Here is a 14695-nt window from a genome sequence, read left to right as displayed (position 1 = left end):
TCTCTACCCCTCCCTGACTCGTGCTCTGTCTCTGTCTCTAAAAAATGAACAAACTTTAAAAAAAATTTTTTTAAACTGTCAAGGTCATCATAAACAAGAAAAGACTGAGAAACTGTCACAGTCCAAAGGAGACTGAGACAAGGCAACTCAATTTATGTGGCATTCTGAATGGGATCCTAGAACAGAAAAGGGGCATTGGGTAAAAACTAAAGAAATCAGACTAAAGTATGAACCTCAGCGGTACCTGGCTAGCTCATGAGTAGAGTATGTGACTCAGAACCTCAGGGTTGTGAGTTCAAGTTTGTTTTTCTTTTTTTTTTTTTTTAAGTGGGCCTGGGGCTTATTTAAAAAAAAAAATTAAATAAAATAAAGTATGAACTGGGGCGCCTGGGTGGCTCAGTCGGTTAAGCGTCTGACTTTGACTCCGGTCATGATCTCTCAGTTTATGAGTTCGAGCCCTGCATCGGGCTCTGTGCCGACAGCTCAGCCCCTGGAGCCTGCCTCAGATTCTGTGTCTCCCCCTCTCTCTGCCCCTCCCCTGCTCATGCTCTGTGTCTATCTCTCAATAAAAATAAACGTTAAAAAAATTATTACAAAAATAAAGTGTGAACTGTAGTTAATAATAATGTATCAATGTGGCTGATTAATTGTAAAAAACATACGGTACTAAGGTAAGATGCTAATAATAGGCAAACTGGGTGTGGGGTATATAGGAACTCTCTGTACTATCTTCTCAATTTTCCTGTATATCTAAAACTGATATACGTTTTTAGAAAATTGAGGGGTTTTTTAAAGACCACTGAAACCATGGGGTAGTGGAGTGGGGATGGGAGGGGGGATCCATTGTGGCTGTATTAGGAACCTAAAGGTAAATAAGGCCTGGTTAATTTGCCACGCAGTATGTGAGGGGGACACCTGGCCCCTAGTGTAACAGAATGTACTGTGGGAGCAAGGGAAGGACAGGCCAATTCCACCTACCCGAAGGGGGCAGAGTACGCTTCACAGAGGAGGGGACATTGGGCTGGAATTACGGGAAGAGGCTATCCTGGACACAAAAGATCCAAGTACTTGTTCTGCCACTTACTGGCTACATGACCTTGGGCAAGCCACTTACTCTTTCCAGGCCTCAGCATTCTCATGCAAACAATTCAGGGGGTACAATACACGGCCTCTATCATATATTCCAGCTCAAAAAATCTTGCCAAGACTCAAGCTCATCCATCCATTCAACAAATATGACCCAGGCAATATCCTAGGCAGAGGCCACAGTGATAAACAAAATCAACAGAACCCTCTGCCCTCACAGTGCTTCCGGTTGGGGGAGAATCCTCATTGGGGAAGAGGGCACTGACAGTACACGAGATGACGATGAGGGCTGAGGAGAAAAATTAAGGAAAGAAAAGAGACAGGAGGGATGTGGGGCAGGAGGTTTAGTTGCGAGTGGCCAGGGACAACTTGCTGAGCAGGAGACCGCCAAGAAAGGGCTGCAGGGTGGAGGCAGCATGCCCTACGGATATCTGGGGAGACAGTACCCCAGGCCCAGAGAGGGGCCCGCTGTGCAGCATAGGTGGCGTGCTGGAAGAAAAGGGAGAGCCAAGTGCGCCACTGGGAGTGGTGAGAAAAATAAAGTCGGGGAAGTCAGAGTTCCCAGAGAGGCCTGGCAGGCCACTGTCAGGACTTCTGGAAGCCACTGGAGGGTTTTAAGCAGAGCGCATGATCTGACTTGAGTTTTAACAGAATCACTCTGAGTGAGAGCTGAGGATAGGTAAAGGGGACAAGAGCAGGAGCAGGGCCCCAGCTATACGAGACAAGCAAGCATCTCAGAAACTCTGGTGGTGTTAGGGGAGGAGGGTGAGGGAGGGAGGGAATCCAGTAAGGAGGGTAGGCCACACTACCTGCCCCTCCAGCATCCACCACAGGGGATGTGTCAAGGCCTGTCTATGAGCAAACTTTTCACCAGGTGGCCCAGGAATCAAACCCTGCATTCAACAGAAGCAAGAAGAAGCCTCACAAACAAATGGGGCCTATAAATAACGTGTTCCTTTACATTTATAAAGGCTATTAATCCCATTCCAAGTGGAAAGAAAGCAAACAAACTATAGCAGTGGGCTTTTTGAAGCTTCACCCCCAGCCAACAGAAAATACCTGTGAAAAGAGATATCCGCCCCACCCCCCCACGAACCCAGCTGCACACTGCCACATGAAAAAGACACTATTATTTAGGCAGTAATTGTTCCACATTACTGATATCGTGAAAACTTTTCAGAGTATTTCCATGAGCCGGCTCAAGAAGAGAAACTAGTTACCAGGGTAGGCAGGCACAAAAAGCCTTTTGCCAAGTATTTAGGTATTTTAATTCTCCGTTGCCTCAGTAGCTAAATAAGCACGGAGAACAAGCAGGAGGAGAATACTAATTAGAGCTAATTAGACCCTGCCCTCTTCTGCCTCAATCCCCTTTATAAAAAGCCCCCCTCCCCCCAACTCAAGGATGATGGAGCTAAAATGTAAATACCCAGGGTAAACAGCAGTCTCCAGACCAAGCCCACTGTTTGCATTTCACTGCCCCGTTATTGCTAGACCCAGGACTGGTTACCTGAAGAGAGCTACAAACCCAAGGCCGAACTCCAGCAGCCCCCTCACAGGCCATGAAACATGTGGTGGACGGGAGAGCACTGTCAGCAGGAGCCCACTAAATAGAGTACAGGGCTCTCCTAGGATTCAGAGCATTCTAACTGGCAGGGTATTCACTAAAGGAACATATGATTTTTTTTTTTTTTTTTAATAAACTATGATAGTAAACATGACTCCAGTCCTGCAGCAGGATCAATACCACACTCCTCCCCTTCCCTCTCAGGGAGCAAAGGCCTCACCCCAGAGAAGCCCTTCTCTGGTTTTGTGGGAAGACCATGTCCTCGAGTCCTGTCCAGAGGCTCTTGGCCATGGGATAAGGAGAGCAGGAGATAACTCTGAATAGGAGAGGGCTGGTCAACCTGCCAGAGACTTGTTTGAAATGAGTCCTCTTCAATTAAAAGTCTGCTTCCTGCTGGATTAAGCACAGGGATGGAAGTGTAGTGAAAGCAACAGACGTGCAACTTGGCCACTGGTCTAGGGACACCCAGGCAGGCATGGCCCCGTGGGTCACCTCTTTCTTTCACTGGGCAATGAAGGTTTTTCTTTCCAGTCATGTTCCTAGGAGCGAGACAGAAACAAGCTCTGGGAAAAGTACCTGTGGGGCCTCAAGAAAAAAAGAAGAAAAGGGAAGGAAAAGAAAAACTGTTTCAAAGTCTGTGTGAAGCCAGCTCAGCAACCCTGGGGCACTAGGAGAAATCACACAAATATGTGTCAGTCTCTTCCAACCTTGAGAGGCTCCGGGGCTAAGAGGGAGGTGACCGGTCTGGAGGCCAGTGATGAGCTCGCTCCATCATGGCCCTGCTGGCCCACAGTAGGCTGGCTGAGCTCTAGCAGGCAGCAGCAGAAGAAAAGGGAATTCAGAAGGAGTTGGAAATAAACCACCAAGACTCAATGCTTTTCTCCCTACCTAAACTGCATCATGTAGGACAAAGGGCACTAGACCAAAAAGCTTTTGAGATCCATCAGTGGACAAGGAAGAGTGGGCAAGTCGCGTTGCCCTTTTGGGCCCATTCGGAAAATGGACATCACTGTGAAGATGCATATGAACTGTGAAAAACGGAAATCACAACGCAAATGGAAAGCAATATATTAAAAGAATTCTTCACAAATGCAAACATTTGAGTTTTTATTAGAATCGCAGAAGGTCAAGCTGTAAGGCAACTTAGAAATCATCTCCTTTAGCAGTTGCCAAACTTTGGGATTTCACAGAACATTACGAACAAAACAGGGGCGCCTAGGTGGCTCAGTCAGTTAAGCGTCTGACTTTGACTTAGGTCATGACTCACAGTTTGTGGGTCTGAGCCCCGCATCGGTTCGCACTGACAGTGCAGAGCCTGCTTGGGATTCTCTCTCTCTGCCCTCCCCCCACTTGTGTGCTCATGAGCTCTCTCTCTCTCCCTCTCGCTCCCAAAATAAATAAACTTTAAAAAAAAAAAAAAAAAAAGAACAGAAGAAACAGAAAAAGAGGAGGGGAAATTTATACAGGATTGCTAGATTTTTTATTTTGCCAAAAAAGAAAAACTACCCTCTGTCATCACTATAAATCACTAAAAAAATAAATGAAACCAACTATACCAACCAAAAATGAAAAAGACATCATTTCAAATTAAAGGGCAGTCCTGTGAGGCAGGGGACCACTGACAAAGATAAACTCCTGTGTGTGCCACAAGCTGCCATCCTTCTCTGAGCTGCATTTCCCTGAGGACCCATGAAAACATCAGCGATGGGCACTGCTTGCCAGATGGGTGTTTGGAAACCACTGATCTACTCCATGTTCTACAGTGATTATTTTCCCATAAAAGATATCTTGCTCCAGTATTAAGTTTGCATTAGGGCCTAAAGAAGTTTTTGTTTGCCCAGAACCCTCCTCCTGCTCAGAGGTAAACCTCCAGGTCTTCATGTAAATGAGGCCCGGTAGGGGACTAGTGCCCTCTCCCTTGGCAGCCAGGCACAAGAGCAATCCAGTATCGTGGGCCTGCTAGAGAATGAAGCAATAAAGGACACAATTATTTCCTCCGGGAAAGGAGAAAAGCTAGAGCTTCCTGATTTTTTGGTAGGGGCTCGGGGTAGCTTATCTGTCTGGCAGCCCCTGCGCAAAAACGGAGCATCCTTCCTCTGGGGCCTCCTAACTGCCACATCCACTCTCGTCCCAACTCGGAAAACTTAAAGCAGGTAAGTGAGGGCTCCTCACACAGCCTCCAGCCCCTGGCAGTATCGCGCCAAAGCAATAGCACACCTCCTGCCCTCCGCCCCAGAATCCTCCAGAGTTAGGGGAATGTTCCAGGGCGAGTGTTTCGTGTATCTCGGGATAAACCCGGGCAGGAGTCAGGTCGGTAAGTCCCAGGTGGGGCTGTGACTTGGGACGCCGGTGTCCCAAGGGTTTGGCGGTGGCTTCGGGAGGAAGCAAGGGGATTAAACTTTAAAAGAAGGCCGTTAAACTGGGTGCTGTGAAACTCTAGGATGCGCTTAGGGGCCCCGAGCACCCGCAGTTCGAAGAGACAAGCCCTCCGGAGTAGCCGTGGCTCCAGCAAGGACTCCGGCTCTCGCGCCCCCCTCGCTGCCCTTCGCCTTCTGGGGACCAGGGCACTGGCGGCATCCCTCGGCGCCTCCCCGCAGCCCGCCCGCCCCCGGCCGGCCACAAGGGCCGCTTTGTGCCCGGGAGCGAGGCGCCCCGGCCCCCACGCAGGGCTGGCGGCGGCCCTCCCCGGGCAGAGGGCGCGGGCGCACGCGGGCCGGTCAGCAGCCGGGCAAGGCTGTTTACACAGGAAGGGGAGACTCCTCCTCGGCCCGGGACTGACCGGCGGCCGACGACAGCGCGCCGGGGCGGCTGCTGACTGCGCGCGGGGTGACGCACGCACCTCGCGAGCCCCCCACCGGGCGGCACCCCGCCGCTCGCCCCCTGGGGGTGGGGAGCCCGGAAGACGCTCCCCCACCCAGACAGCGCCCCTCGCCCCGCCCTCCACGCCGCCGGCGGGAGGCTCCGAGCGGGACAAAGTTTCTCTGCTCGGCGGGCGACGCGGCTTACCTGGGAGGCTGGGCACCAGCGCGCAGAGCCCGAGCAGGCAGGCGTACAGGGGCGCCGGGGCCCGCGGCATGGTGGGGGCGCCCGGCCTCAGCGGCGGCGCGGACGGCGGGCTCCGCGGGGGCCCGGGGCCGAGGCCGGAGCGCGGGGGGCGAGGGCCGGGGGCCGCAGCCGCATGCCCGGCTCACAGCCCCCCTGGCCGGGCGGGAGGAGCTGGCGGCTGCGCTGGCCGGCGCCCCGCCACCACCATCCCTCCCGCAGTGCTCGCAGCCGAGTCCCGGGGCTGCCGGGGGATCGCGGCTCGGGACGGCCCCGGCGGGCGGCTCTGGGCCGGGGAGGGGCGGGCTCCGCGCTGGGGCCGCGACTTGGGCTCCGGGACGCGCCGCCACACTCTGCCCTCCGCCTCCGCCCCTTCCCTTCCTCCCTCCGGCCCGCCAGGCTCCACTTTCCTCCCTCCTCTCTCCTCCCCTTCTCCCCCCTCTAAGCCCCCGCCCGGCTGCCACACGGTCAGTTTACGGCGGGGCGGGGCGAGCTCCGGGCCGGGCCAGCTCCGCCCCGAGCGGGGACCCGCCCGGGGACGCGGAGCCCGGGGCGCCCAGGTGCAAGTCCCTTACGCCGCGCTTACTGGGGGGACCCGGGGGAGCGAAGTCGCTAAGGAGGGTCTCGCTCTGCTTTCTTAGCAGCCTGGCGCCACGGGGAAAGACGGGCACGCTCCAAGGGGCGAACCGTGATTACTTTGAATTACCAGACTTCGAGACGGAGAGCAGGTATGGTGAGATCCTGCCTTGGCCGTCTGGCTCTCCCAAAGTCGCACCTCCAGCAGCGCGATCGCCCCGAGGAGAGACGGAGGCGCCTGCGGGTGTAGTAAGAGGAGACGAGCTGGATCTCGAAGGGAGGGCATGTGGGGCGTGGAGGCACATGTAAAGCCCACTTTTCCCTCGCAAGCACTTTGCCGTTTTCGAGGATTCGAGCCTGGACGATATGCCGCTAGCCTTCCTCATCCCTGGCGGTTTCCGTGAAGTTAAACTGATAAACTCAGAAACAGGTGCTCAGGCTTTCACCTTATCCTTCAGCAGAGCTGGTTCTGAACTTACCAGTAGCAATTGGGGAGCTTCCCCAGACAGCGCGTGAGAAGGGACAGGTGGCCTTGAGCTGGGCCACGATGAATGGATTAAGACTGGAATGGTTTATAGGCAAGAGGAGGAGAGGCGGTCTTCATGTAAAAGGCAATAGAAAGAGCATGTCTAACGCGGACAGAGAACAGTGCTAGCAAGGCACGGCACTAAATTACCTTGTTAACTCACTTAATTGTCCCCAAAACCCTACTGTTATCCGGATGAGAAAACTGACGATGAGAAAACTGACGCACAGAGGTGTTAACTTGCCAGAAGAAGTGACAGACCTGGGATGCCTGTCCAAAGGTTCAGAATGCCTTTACTAAAAACAGAAGCAGTTAAGGAGTAAAGAGCAAAGTGGCAGCTCCCAGAGGCCAGGCAGGAGATAGTTCTGACTGCCCAGATTAAGGAGTTTGCAATTTAATACGCATGCCCCTTTCCCCTCCCAGACTCTGCCAGGGTGGTGCCCTGATGCCCAAGGATGTAAACTTCCTCTTGGAGTATACTGGGCCTAGATGAAAAGCTCCAAATTTCACTGAAGGCCAGGATTTTGTCCTTAAACTGCATGCAAACATTGGATTCTACAATATCCCCATGTTTGTTCTGATGTAAAAATCGTACTTATCCCCAAATATTTGCCAAAAGAATTGGTGCTGCAGAGCGCCCCCCCTCCACTCCGGCCCCCTTCGAGGTCTATCTAGTGTCTTCCTGCCCCTCAGGGGAATGGCCTTGGGAGCTACTCTTATCCAACCTTGGGAGGCAATGGTCATAAATAATGGGAAGCTAGAGAAGACAGTTTTAACTGGGAGCTGTCATGTGCCAAGTGGTGATTTCAGATTTGTCTGGCAGAGATGGAAAGATGGATTAGATGGAAGTAAAGTCTCAAAAACTGGGTAAATATTGCATTGATAAGTACAGTAATTTGTACGTATCAAGCATTCTCTGAGTTTAGGCCTTTTGATGTCCGATCTTCTGTGCATCACTTCCCCCACCCCCACACAGTGTTTCCCAGTTCAGACTCTTATTTGCTTACGTGAAATAAGCTAGACACAAAAGGAAAAATATTGTGTGATTCTGCTGATATAAGAAACCTAAAATAGGCCAATTCTTAGAGTCAGAACGTATAATAGCAGTTACTAGGGGCTGGAGAGAGGGGGGAATGGGGAGTTATTAATGGGTACAGGCCTAACACAGACCCCTGTTTACCAGGACTGCACCTGGAAAGGGCTGCAATCAAGTCTGCCCCTATCACATCCCACCTGGTAGTTCCCAACCTGCCCAGACCTGCCATAAGCCGCTGAGTCCCAAATGATGACAACATTCTTCCATGCTCCATTATCTTAGAACTATTTTGCAAATGCCTTTTCTAATTCCTCTGAAGCTTTTTGTTTCTAGTTTGCGCCTTTTACCCTGTCCTAGAACTCTTCATTTCATTATGCTGGGGGGTGGAAGTGCCCTTCAAATGCTTTGCCTTCCTCTAAGGGGCAGAGTCAGGGTGTACAGATGCACCTGCTCAGAAAGGGAGACCCTCAGCAGTGCCCAAGGCGTCTGGAACGGCTTCCCTTGTAGCTGCTGGGAGCACATCCCATTGCCGATCACTGCTGAGCTGCCGGGCCCAAAGGAGACCCCTGGTTGGCTTGGGGTTCACTCTCAAGGTTTGAGCAAGGATAACCCAGAGAAATGTTATGTGTCTTCTAGTGTTAAAACAAGATTAGTTCTTCAAAAAGTTAAACACAGAAGGGCGCCTGGGTGGCTCAGTCGGTTGAGCATCCAACTTGGGCTCAGGTCATGATCTCATGGTCTGTGAGTTCGAGCCCCGCGTCAGGCTCTGTGCTGACAGCTCAGAGCCTGGCACCTGCTTCGGATTCTGTGTCTCCCTCTCCCTCTGCCCCTCCCCCACTCATGCTCTGTCTCTCTCTCTCTCTCTCTCTCTCTCTCTCTCTCTCTCTCTCTGTGTGTGTCAAAAATAAATAAACATTTAAAAAAGTTAAACACAATTACCCATATGATCCAGCAACTGCTGTTCTGGGGATATACCCAGAGTAATTGGAAAAAAAAAAAAAAGGGACTCAAACAGCTGTATACCCATGTTCAAAGCAGCAGTATTCAAAATAGCCAAAAGGTGGAAACAACTCAGATGTCCATGGACAGATGAGTGGATAAACAAAATGTAGTATCTACATACACTGGACTATTATTTAACCTTAGAAGGGAATTCAATTCTGACATGTGCTATAACACAGATAAACTGTGGGGCATCTGGGTGGGTCAGTCTGTTGAGCGTCACACTTCAGCTCAGGTCATGATGTCACAGTTTGTGGGTTCGAGCCCCGCATCAGGCTCTGTGCTGACCGCTTGCTCAGAGCCTGGAGGCTGCTTCAGATTCTGTGTCTCCTTCTCTCTCTGCCCCTCCCCCACTCATGCTTTGTCTCACTCTGTTTCTCAAAAATAAATAAATGTAAAAAAAAAAATTTAAAAAAAAAACACAGATAAACTGTGACAACATGCCGAGTGAAATAAGCAAGACACAAAGGACAAATATACGATTCTACATATTTGAGGTATCGAGAGTAGGCCAATTCATAGAGCGGGGAGGGATGGGGAATTATTAATTAATGGCTATAAATTTCCAGTTTGGGGTAATGGAAAAGTTCTGGGAATGAATGGATCGTAGTGATGGCTGCACAACACTGTGAGCGTACTTAATGCCACTGAACTGTGCGCTTTAAAATGGCTAAAATGGTAAATTTTATGTAATGTATATTTTGCCATAATTTAAAAAAAATAGTTAAAAAATCAGATTAGTTAAAACTTTTCTGGTTCACAATTCAGATTTACATGCCAACTCATTCCCATAGTGAGTTGGCACATTGTGAAATTCAATCTATAATCCAGATCAAAAAATTTTTGCCGATACATAGTTGTAATTTAATATGCAGGTCATTATTCAAGGTGAGAGGAGACGACAACAACACTGGGGTGTTCACCTTAGTTTAGATAATATGCTTCATTTCCTCTGCTTTTAACAGTCCTGCCTAGGATTTGTCACAGTGCAAGAAATGAATGACCCTGGTGACAGAATGTTACAAAATTCCTTTGCAGCAATTAACAGGGCTATGAAGCATGTACAACATTTTCTTTAAAGTTAATATTAACTTTTTATTTTAAAAATACCAAATTCTAGGGGTGGCTGGGTGGCTCAGTCGGTTGGGTGTTCAACTTCGGCTCAGGCGTGATCTCACAGTTCACGAGCTGGACCCTGCGTCAGGCTCTGTGCTGACAGGTCAGAACCTGGAGCCTCCTTCAGATTCTGTCTCTCCCTCTCTCTCTGTCCCTCCCCCACTCACACTGTCTCTCTCTCTCTCTCTCTCTCTCTCTCTCAGAAATAAAGTAAATATTGAAAATTTTAAAAAATACCAAATTATATTTCTTTAAAAAAATTTATTAGTTTTTGGGAGAGCACAAATGGGGGGATGAGCAAAGAGAGGGGAGGGAACAGAGGATCTGAAGGGGGCTGATAGGCTGACAGCAGCGGGCCCAATGTGGGGTCAAACCCACAAATTGCGAGATCATGATCTGAGCTGAAGTCAGATGCTCAACCAACTGAGCCACCCAGGTGCCTCCCAAATGCGATTTCTTTTTATAGGAAAATGTTCTTTATAGGTTTTTCTCCTCCTGTGCACCATGGTCCTGGGGTTAGGAAAATATAACCCCTGTACTGGCTCTCAGAGTTTACAGGCACTAGGGGACCATCAAGGACACAGCTAGAGGCAATGTCGAGGTAATGGGTACACACGGGAGATGGCACATGACAAGCCGTGGTGAGCACACCAGGTTCCATTTTGGTGAAAATAGCCTACGATGTTAACTGGCCTATAATAGATCCCTGTTATTTTTGTTTGTTTTTGGGTTAAGCAGTCACATTGGGGTTATGCCAAGCCTGAGGTGGATAGAATTTCACATGAAGAAATGGAATACAAAACAGGTCTTGACAGAAATTTTCAACAATAAGGAATGGGCTTTCTGTTTGTTGTTGCTCTTAATGTAAAAATGTAGCCGTAAGTCATAGAAATGTCACATTTCTCTGAGGCTAAGAAGCATATGCAAGCATTTTAAACTCATTTATGAAGTAGCTAGCATGCTCTTGCTAAATAAGCTGCATGTTTTCAGCCCTCGTCCTGTTCATATAATTATCAATTCTGAAAACACTCATTATTATATCTTTCTGAGAGCAATTTTTCAAAGGTTAGTTTTGAAAATATTTTTAAGATTATCTATTCCAGAGGGAATATCTGTTTTCTGGCTTTCATGAACTGAAACATTTAAAAATAATATCCGTAAATTAAATTACAGTGAAAAGTTGTTATGTTTTTCAACTAATTTTGGCATGTGTGTTTTCTTTTCAGAAAACTTGTCTTTAAAATTATCCGTAGGGCTTGGACCCCGAAGAGACTGCTGGAGTCCTTCCCTAAATGTGCCTTCTCCACGCCAGCAAAGCCATCAGGATATGTTTCTTTCTTTCTAGAAGTTACTTCACACCACCTAAAGGCATGGATTCTTTTCCAGTTGTCTCAATAAAATTACAATGAATGAATACAAGCACACACACACACACACACACACACCCCACACCTTTTAAATTAATCACATCTAGAGACCTGGAGAGTAAGTAGCAAGAAAAAAGGAGAGAGCAGGGGATGGGGGGGAAGGGGCACAGAGCAGGTGCGGTCCACGCAGATGTGGCCCGGGGAAATGCCACAGAGTAGGAGGATGGGACAGAAGGCAGTGAACACAGGCAGGGACGGAGACATCTGAAGACAGGAGGGAAGAAGCCAGTAACTTGGGAATGCTCCTGGAAGCTGAGCATTGGCCACCTGAGAACCACCTTCTTTTTATCCTCCTTTTCACCTACACTCCATTCCCTTACTTGCCACCTCCCACTTTCTTCCTGTCTCTCTCTCCTGCCTTGCGTTAGCGCTATCAGCAGTCCTTAAGACAATGCTTAGCTAGAAGATCAGCAGCTTTTCAAAAGGTAGGACAAGCTTCTGACCCCCTATGTCTTTCTGGGGGACCAGGTCGGGGTGGGGTGGGGGCATGGAGATGAGTAACTGCTTGGGGACAGGGTCTACAGGAAGCCAAGGGCCAATAGCACTGCAACAAGCATCAGGCTTGCTCTTGGGATCCAACTTTGGCCTGTGTGCAGGGCCTGCTGCCCTTCTGTGGAATATAGCTCTTCATATATAATTGCTAGTGGAGGAAAACTAGCAATCTGGGCTCCAAATCAGAAGAACTGAGTTCCAGTCTCAATGCCATAACCTAGCTGAGCAGCCATGCAACGGCCTGCCCCTCTTTGGACCACAGTTTGCTCACGTGGAAAGAGAAGACTCTAGTCCATGCCAGACCTGGTTCTGTAATTACTACTTGTGAAGTCAAATGTGTTTGGCACTTGGCAGCAGGCTCTGCTTTACATAACCTGTTGTACCAACTGAAAGTTGTCCTTCAAAAAACCACTGCCCTTTAACAGAGGGTGCAAGGCCTGTGGGAAGTCAGTGAAGATCTGTCTTGAGAATGGACTCTGAAGATGGTCACCCCACCTCTTAAACAATTTTTTTAGATGTTTGTTTATTTTTGAGACAGTAGAGTCGGGGAGGAGCATGGAGGAGGGGCGGAGAGAGGGGGAGACAGAGGATCCAAAGCAGAATTCAGGTTAACAGCAGAGAGCCTGATGTGAGGCTTGAACCCATGAACCATGAAATTATGCCCTGAGCCGAAGTTAGACGCTTGACCGACTAAGCCACCCAGGCGCCCCTGATGCACCTCTTTAAATGATGTCGCAGGATCTTCCATAAGCCCCCTAGCTAAGATACTCTGATTGTTTAATCATTAATCACAGCAAATTCTTCATTCCATGTAAACCCAAGCTCCTTCTTTGACAGTTTCCTTTTCCCTGGCTTCAGTAGAGATAAGTCACTGTCTGCTCTAACATTTCAGAGATCATGAAATAAGCCACGATGCTTGCAGTGGCCACCTGAGGTCCCTCCTAGGTTCAACTAAACATTCAGACCACAAGCCTTCCAGAGGCCACACTTGACTTTAGTCAGAAAATGTGGCTAGGAATCCTAGCTGACCAGCCTGGCACTATCCACAGTTCATCACATGGAGCTCTGGTGTTAGCCCAGCGTCGCGGTCAGGTCAGGTAGGAAAGAAGGGCCTTGTTGCGCTGTAGGAGATTTGCTGGCTTTCCAGCTTCCTCACAAAGACACAGTTCAAAAAGTTGCCACGCTCAGGCCCAAAGGATGGTGCCCAGCCAGGTATGTATAGTTCATACAAATCCTCACTGTAAAACATGCCTTATTCTCCCCTTTTGGACTGGGGCTTAGAGAAGTGATAAGTGAGAGAGCCAAGATCTCCTGACTCCAGGGACCATTCTTCTTTCTACTACATCACAGCTGCCTCATTTGGAATTTCTGATCTTCAGTGTGACTATGACATAGTCTTGACATAATTTGAGTGTATTTAAAAGAAATACACGGTAATATTGTAATATTTTCTAAAGTGCAATAGGTAGTCTTATGATTATTTTAGAAAATATTTGTATGCAGGTTAAATTAGTAAATACATCTGAAAATTCCTGGTACATGGTAGGCATTCAGTAATTATTAATTGAATACTTCCTCAATTTGGGAGATCCCTGAATGACTTCTAAGGGCAATAGCTTTGACCTACAAGTCTAAGTCATGTTAAACAGATGGCCCCTCCAGGGTTACAGCAGGCCTTTGGTCACAAGAGCTCTATGCTGTATAGCTGTCCTTCCAGCACTCATCCCCAACCACAATTAAATCTTCACTGACAGCAAACACAGGGCCTTTCACCCTCTCAGATCAACAGGCCAAAATGTAATTAGCTGAGGGGTGTGTGGCTCTTAGACGAGGTCACCCAAATCACTGTTTTCCAAGTGGCGCAGAAGGACAGAGCCAAGTCAGACCCGAGGCAGGATACTCACAGGCCTTAACTTGAGCAAGCTGGGCTCCTTCCTTCCAAAGAGACCACGGAGGGCTTGCAAGTTATCTACATTAGAAGATGTGGTCAATGCCTTACTAATTATAGTTGTTTAGCCTGCTCTTTAGAAAAAGAAGATGGGATACATACTTGGTATAACTGAAAGACCAGGAATCCAGTGATTATGTGACACGTAAGGCCCTTCGACCCCCCACCCGGCATTGCTGCCTCATAAACACACTCTCACCTTTGCATGTTGGTGTTTCTTCCTCGAAGAAGGCCTTATCCCTTCTCTCTTCCGACTAGTCAACTCTGACTCATCCCTTGATACTTAGTCCAAACGTTCCAGAACTGACCTGTGCAGAATGTTTTCCTTCTCTCACCTGAAGGCAGAAGAAAATTCTATTGGACCATATGTCATGACTGTGGGCTCAGAAAATCAGGTCTGCAGGAATTATTAAGCCTTTGATGATTTGTCCCAGGCTTCTTTGAGTAAAATAACACACATTTCATAGACTGGAGGTTGAGGGGAAGGCCCCTATGCTGTGCCCCAGGCCTTTCCTCAACCTCATTCCCTTAAAAAAAACAGCCAGACCTGCTCACCTCATGAAAGCTGATGAAAGAGACTTCCCATTGGTGGCATTTTGTACTTTTACCTTAACTGAAGAATTTTTCAGTGAAAATGAATTTCCTTTTTCTATTTTGGAAAATTACCATGAAATAAAAAATCGGTTATCTGAACAGTTGTATCAAATTTTATGCACAACGATGTTAACATGACTTCAATACTCAGTTATCTTAGAGCCAATGAAGGGAACCACGTACGATCTCTAATGACTCAGGGAAAATGATGCAAATATTACTAGAGTGAGATTACAAGAGTCATATTCATGTTTCTCTGGCACAAGAGTGAGGATTGAAGAGACCA

General features: G+C 48.6%; 1 protein-coding gene across 1 annotated transcript in view; it reads right to left on the bottom strand.

Annotated features, from left to right (window-relative positions):
- Positions 1-6113, bottom strand: part of ITGB5 (integrin subunit beta 5) — a 124171-nt gene extending 118058 nt beyond the window's left edge. The window contains exon 1 of the mRNA XM_047875115.1: positions 5657-6113. Coding sequence (XP_047731071.1) covers positions 5657-5726 — 70 coding nt within the window. The 5' untranslated portion in view covers positions 5727-6113. The remainder of the gene's footprint in view (positions 1-5656) is intronic.
- Between the last annotated feature and the right edge of the window lie 8582 nt (positions 6114-14695).

The sequence above is a fragment of the Prionailurus viverrinus genome, chromosome C2 (genome assembly GCF_022837055.1).
Source record: "Prionailurus viverrinus isolate Anna chromosome C2, UM_Priviv_1.0, whole genome shotgun sequence".
Classification (NCBI taxonomy): domain Eukaryota; kingdom Metazoa; phylum Chordata; class Mammalia; order Carnivora; family Felidae; genus Prionailurus; species Prionailurus viverrinus.
Note: the sequence above shows the minus strand (reverse complement) of the source record. Positions and strands in the feature narration are given on the sequence as shown.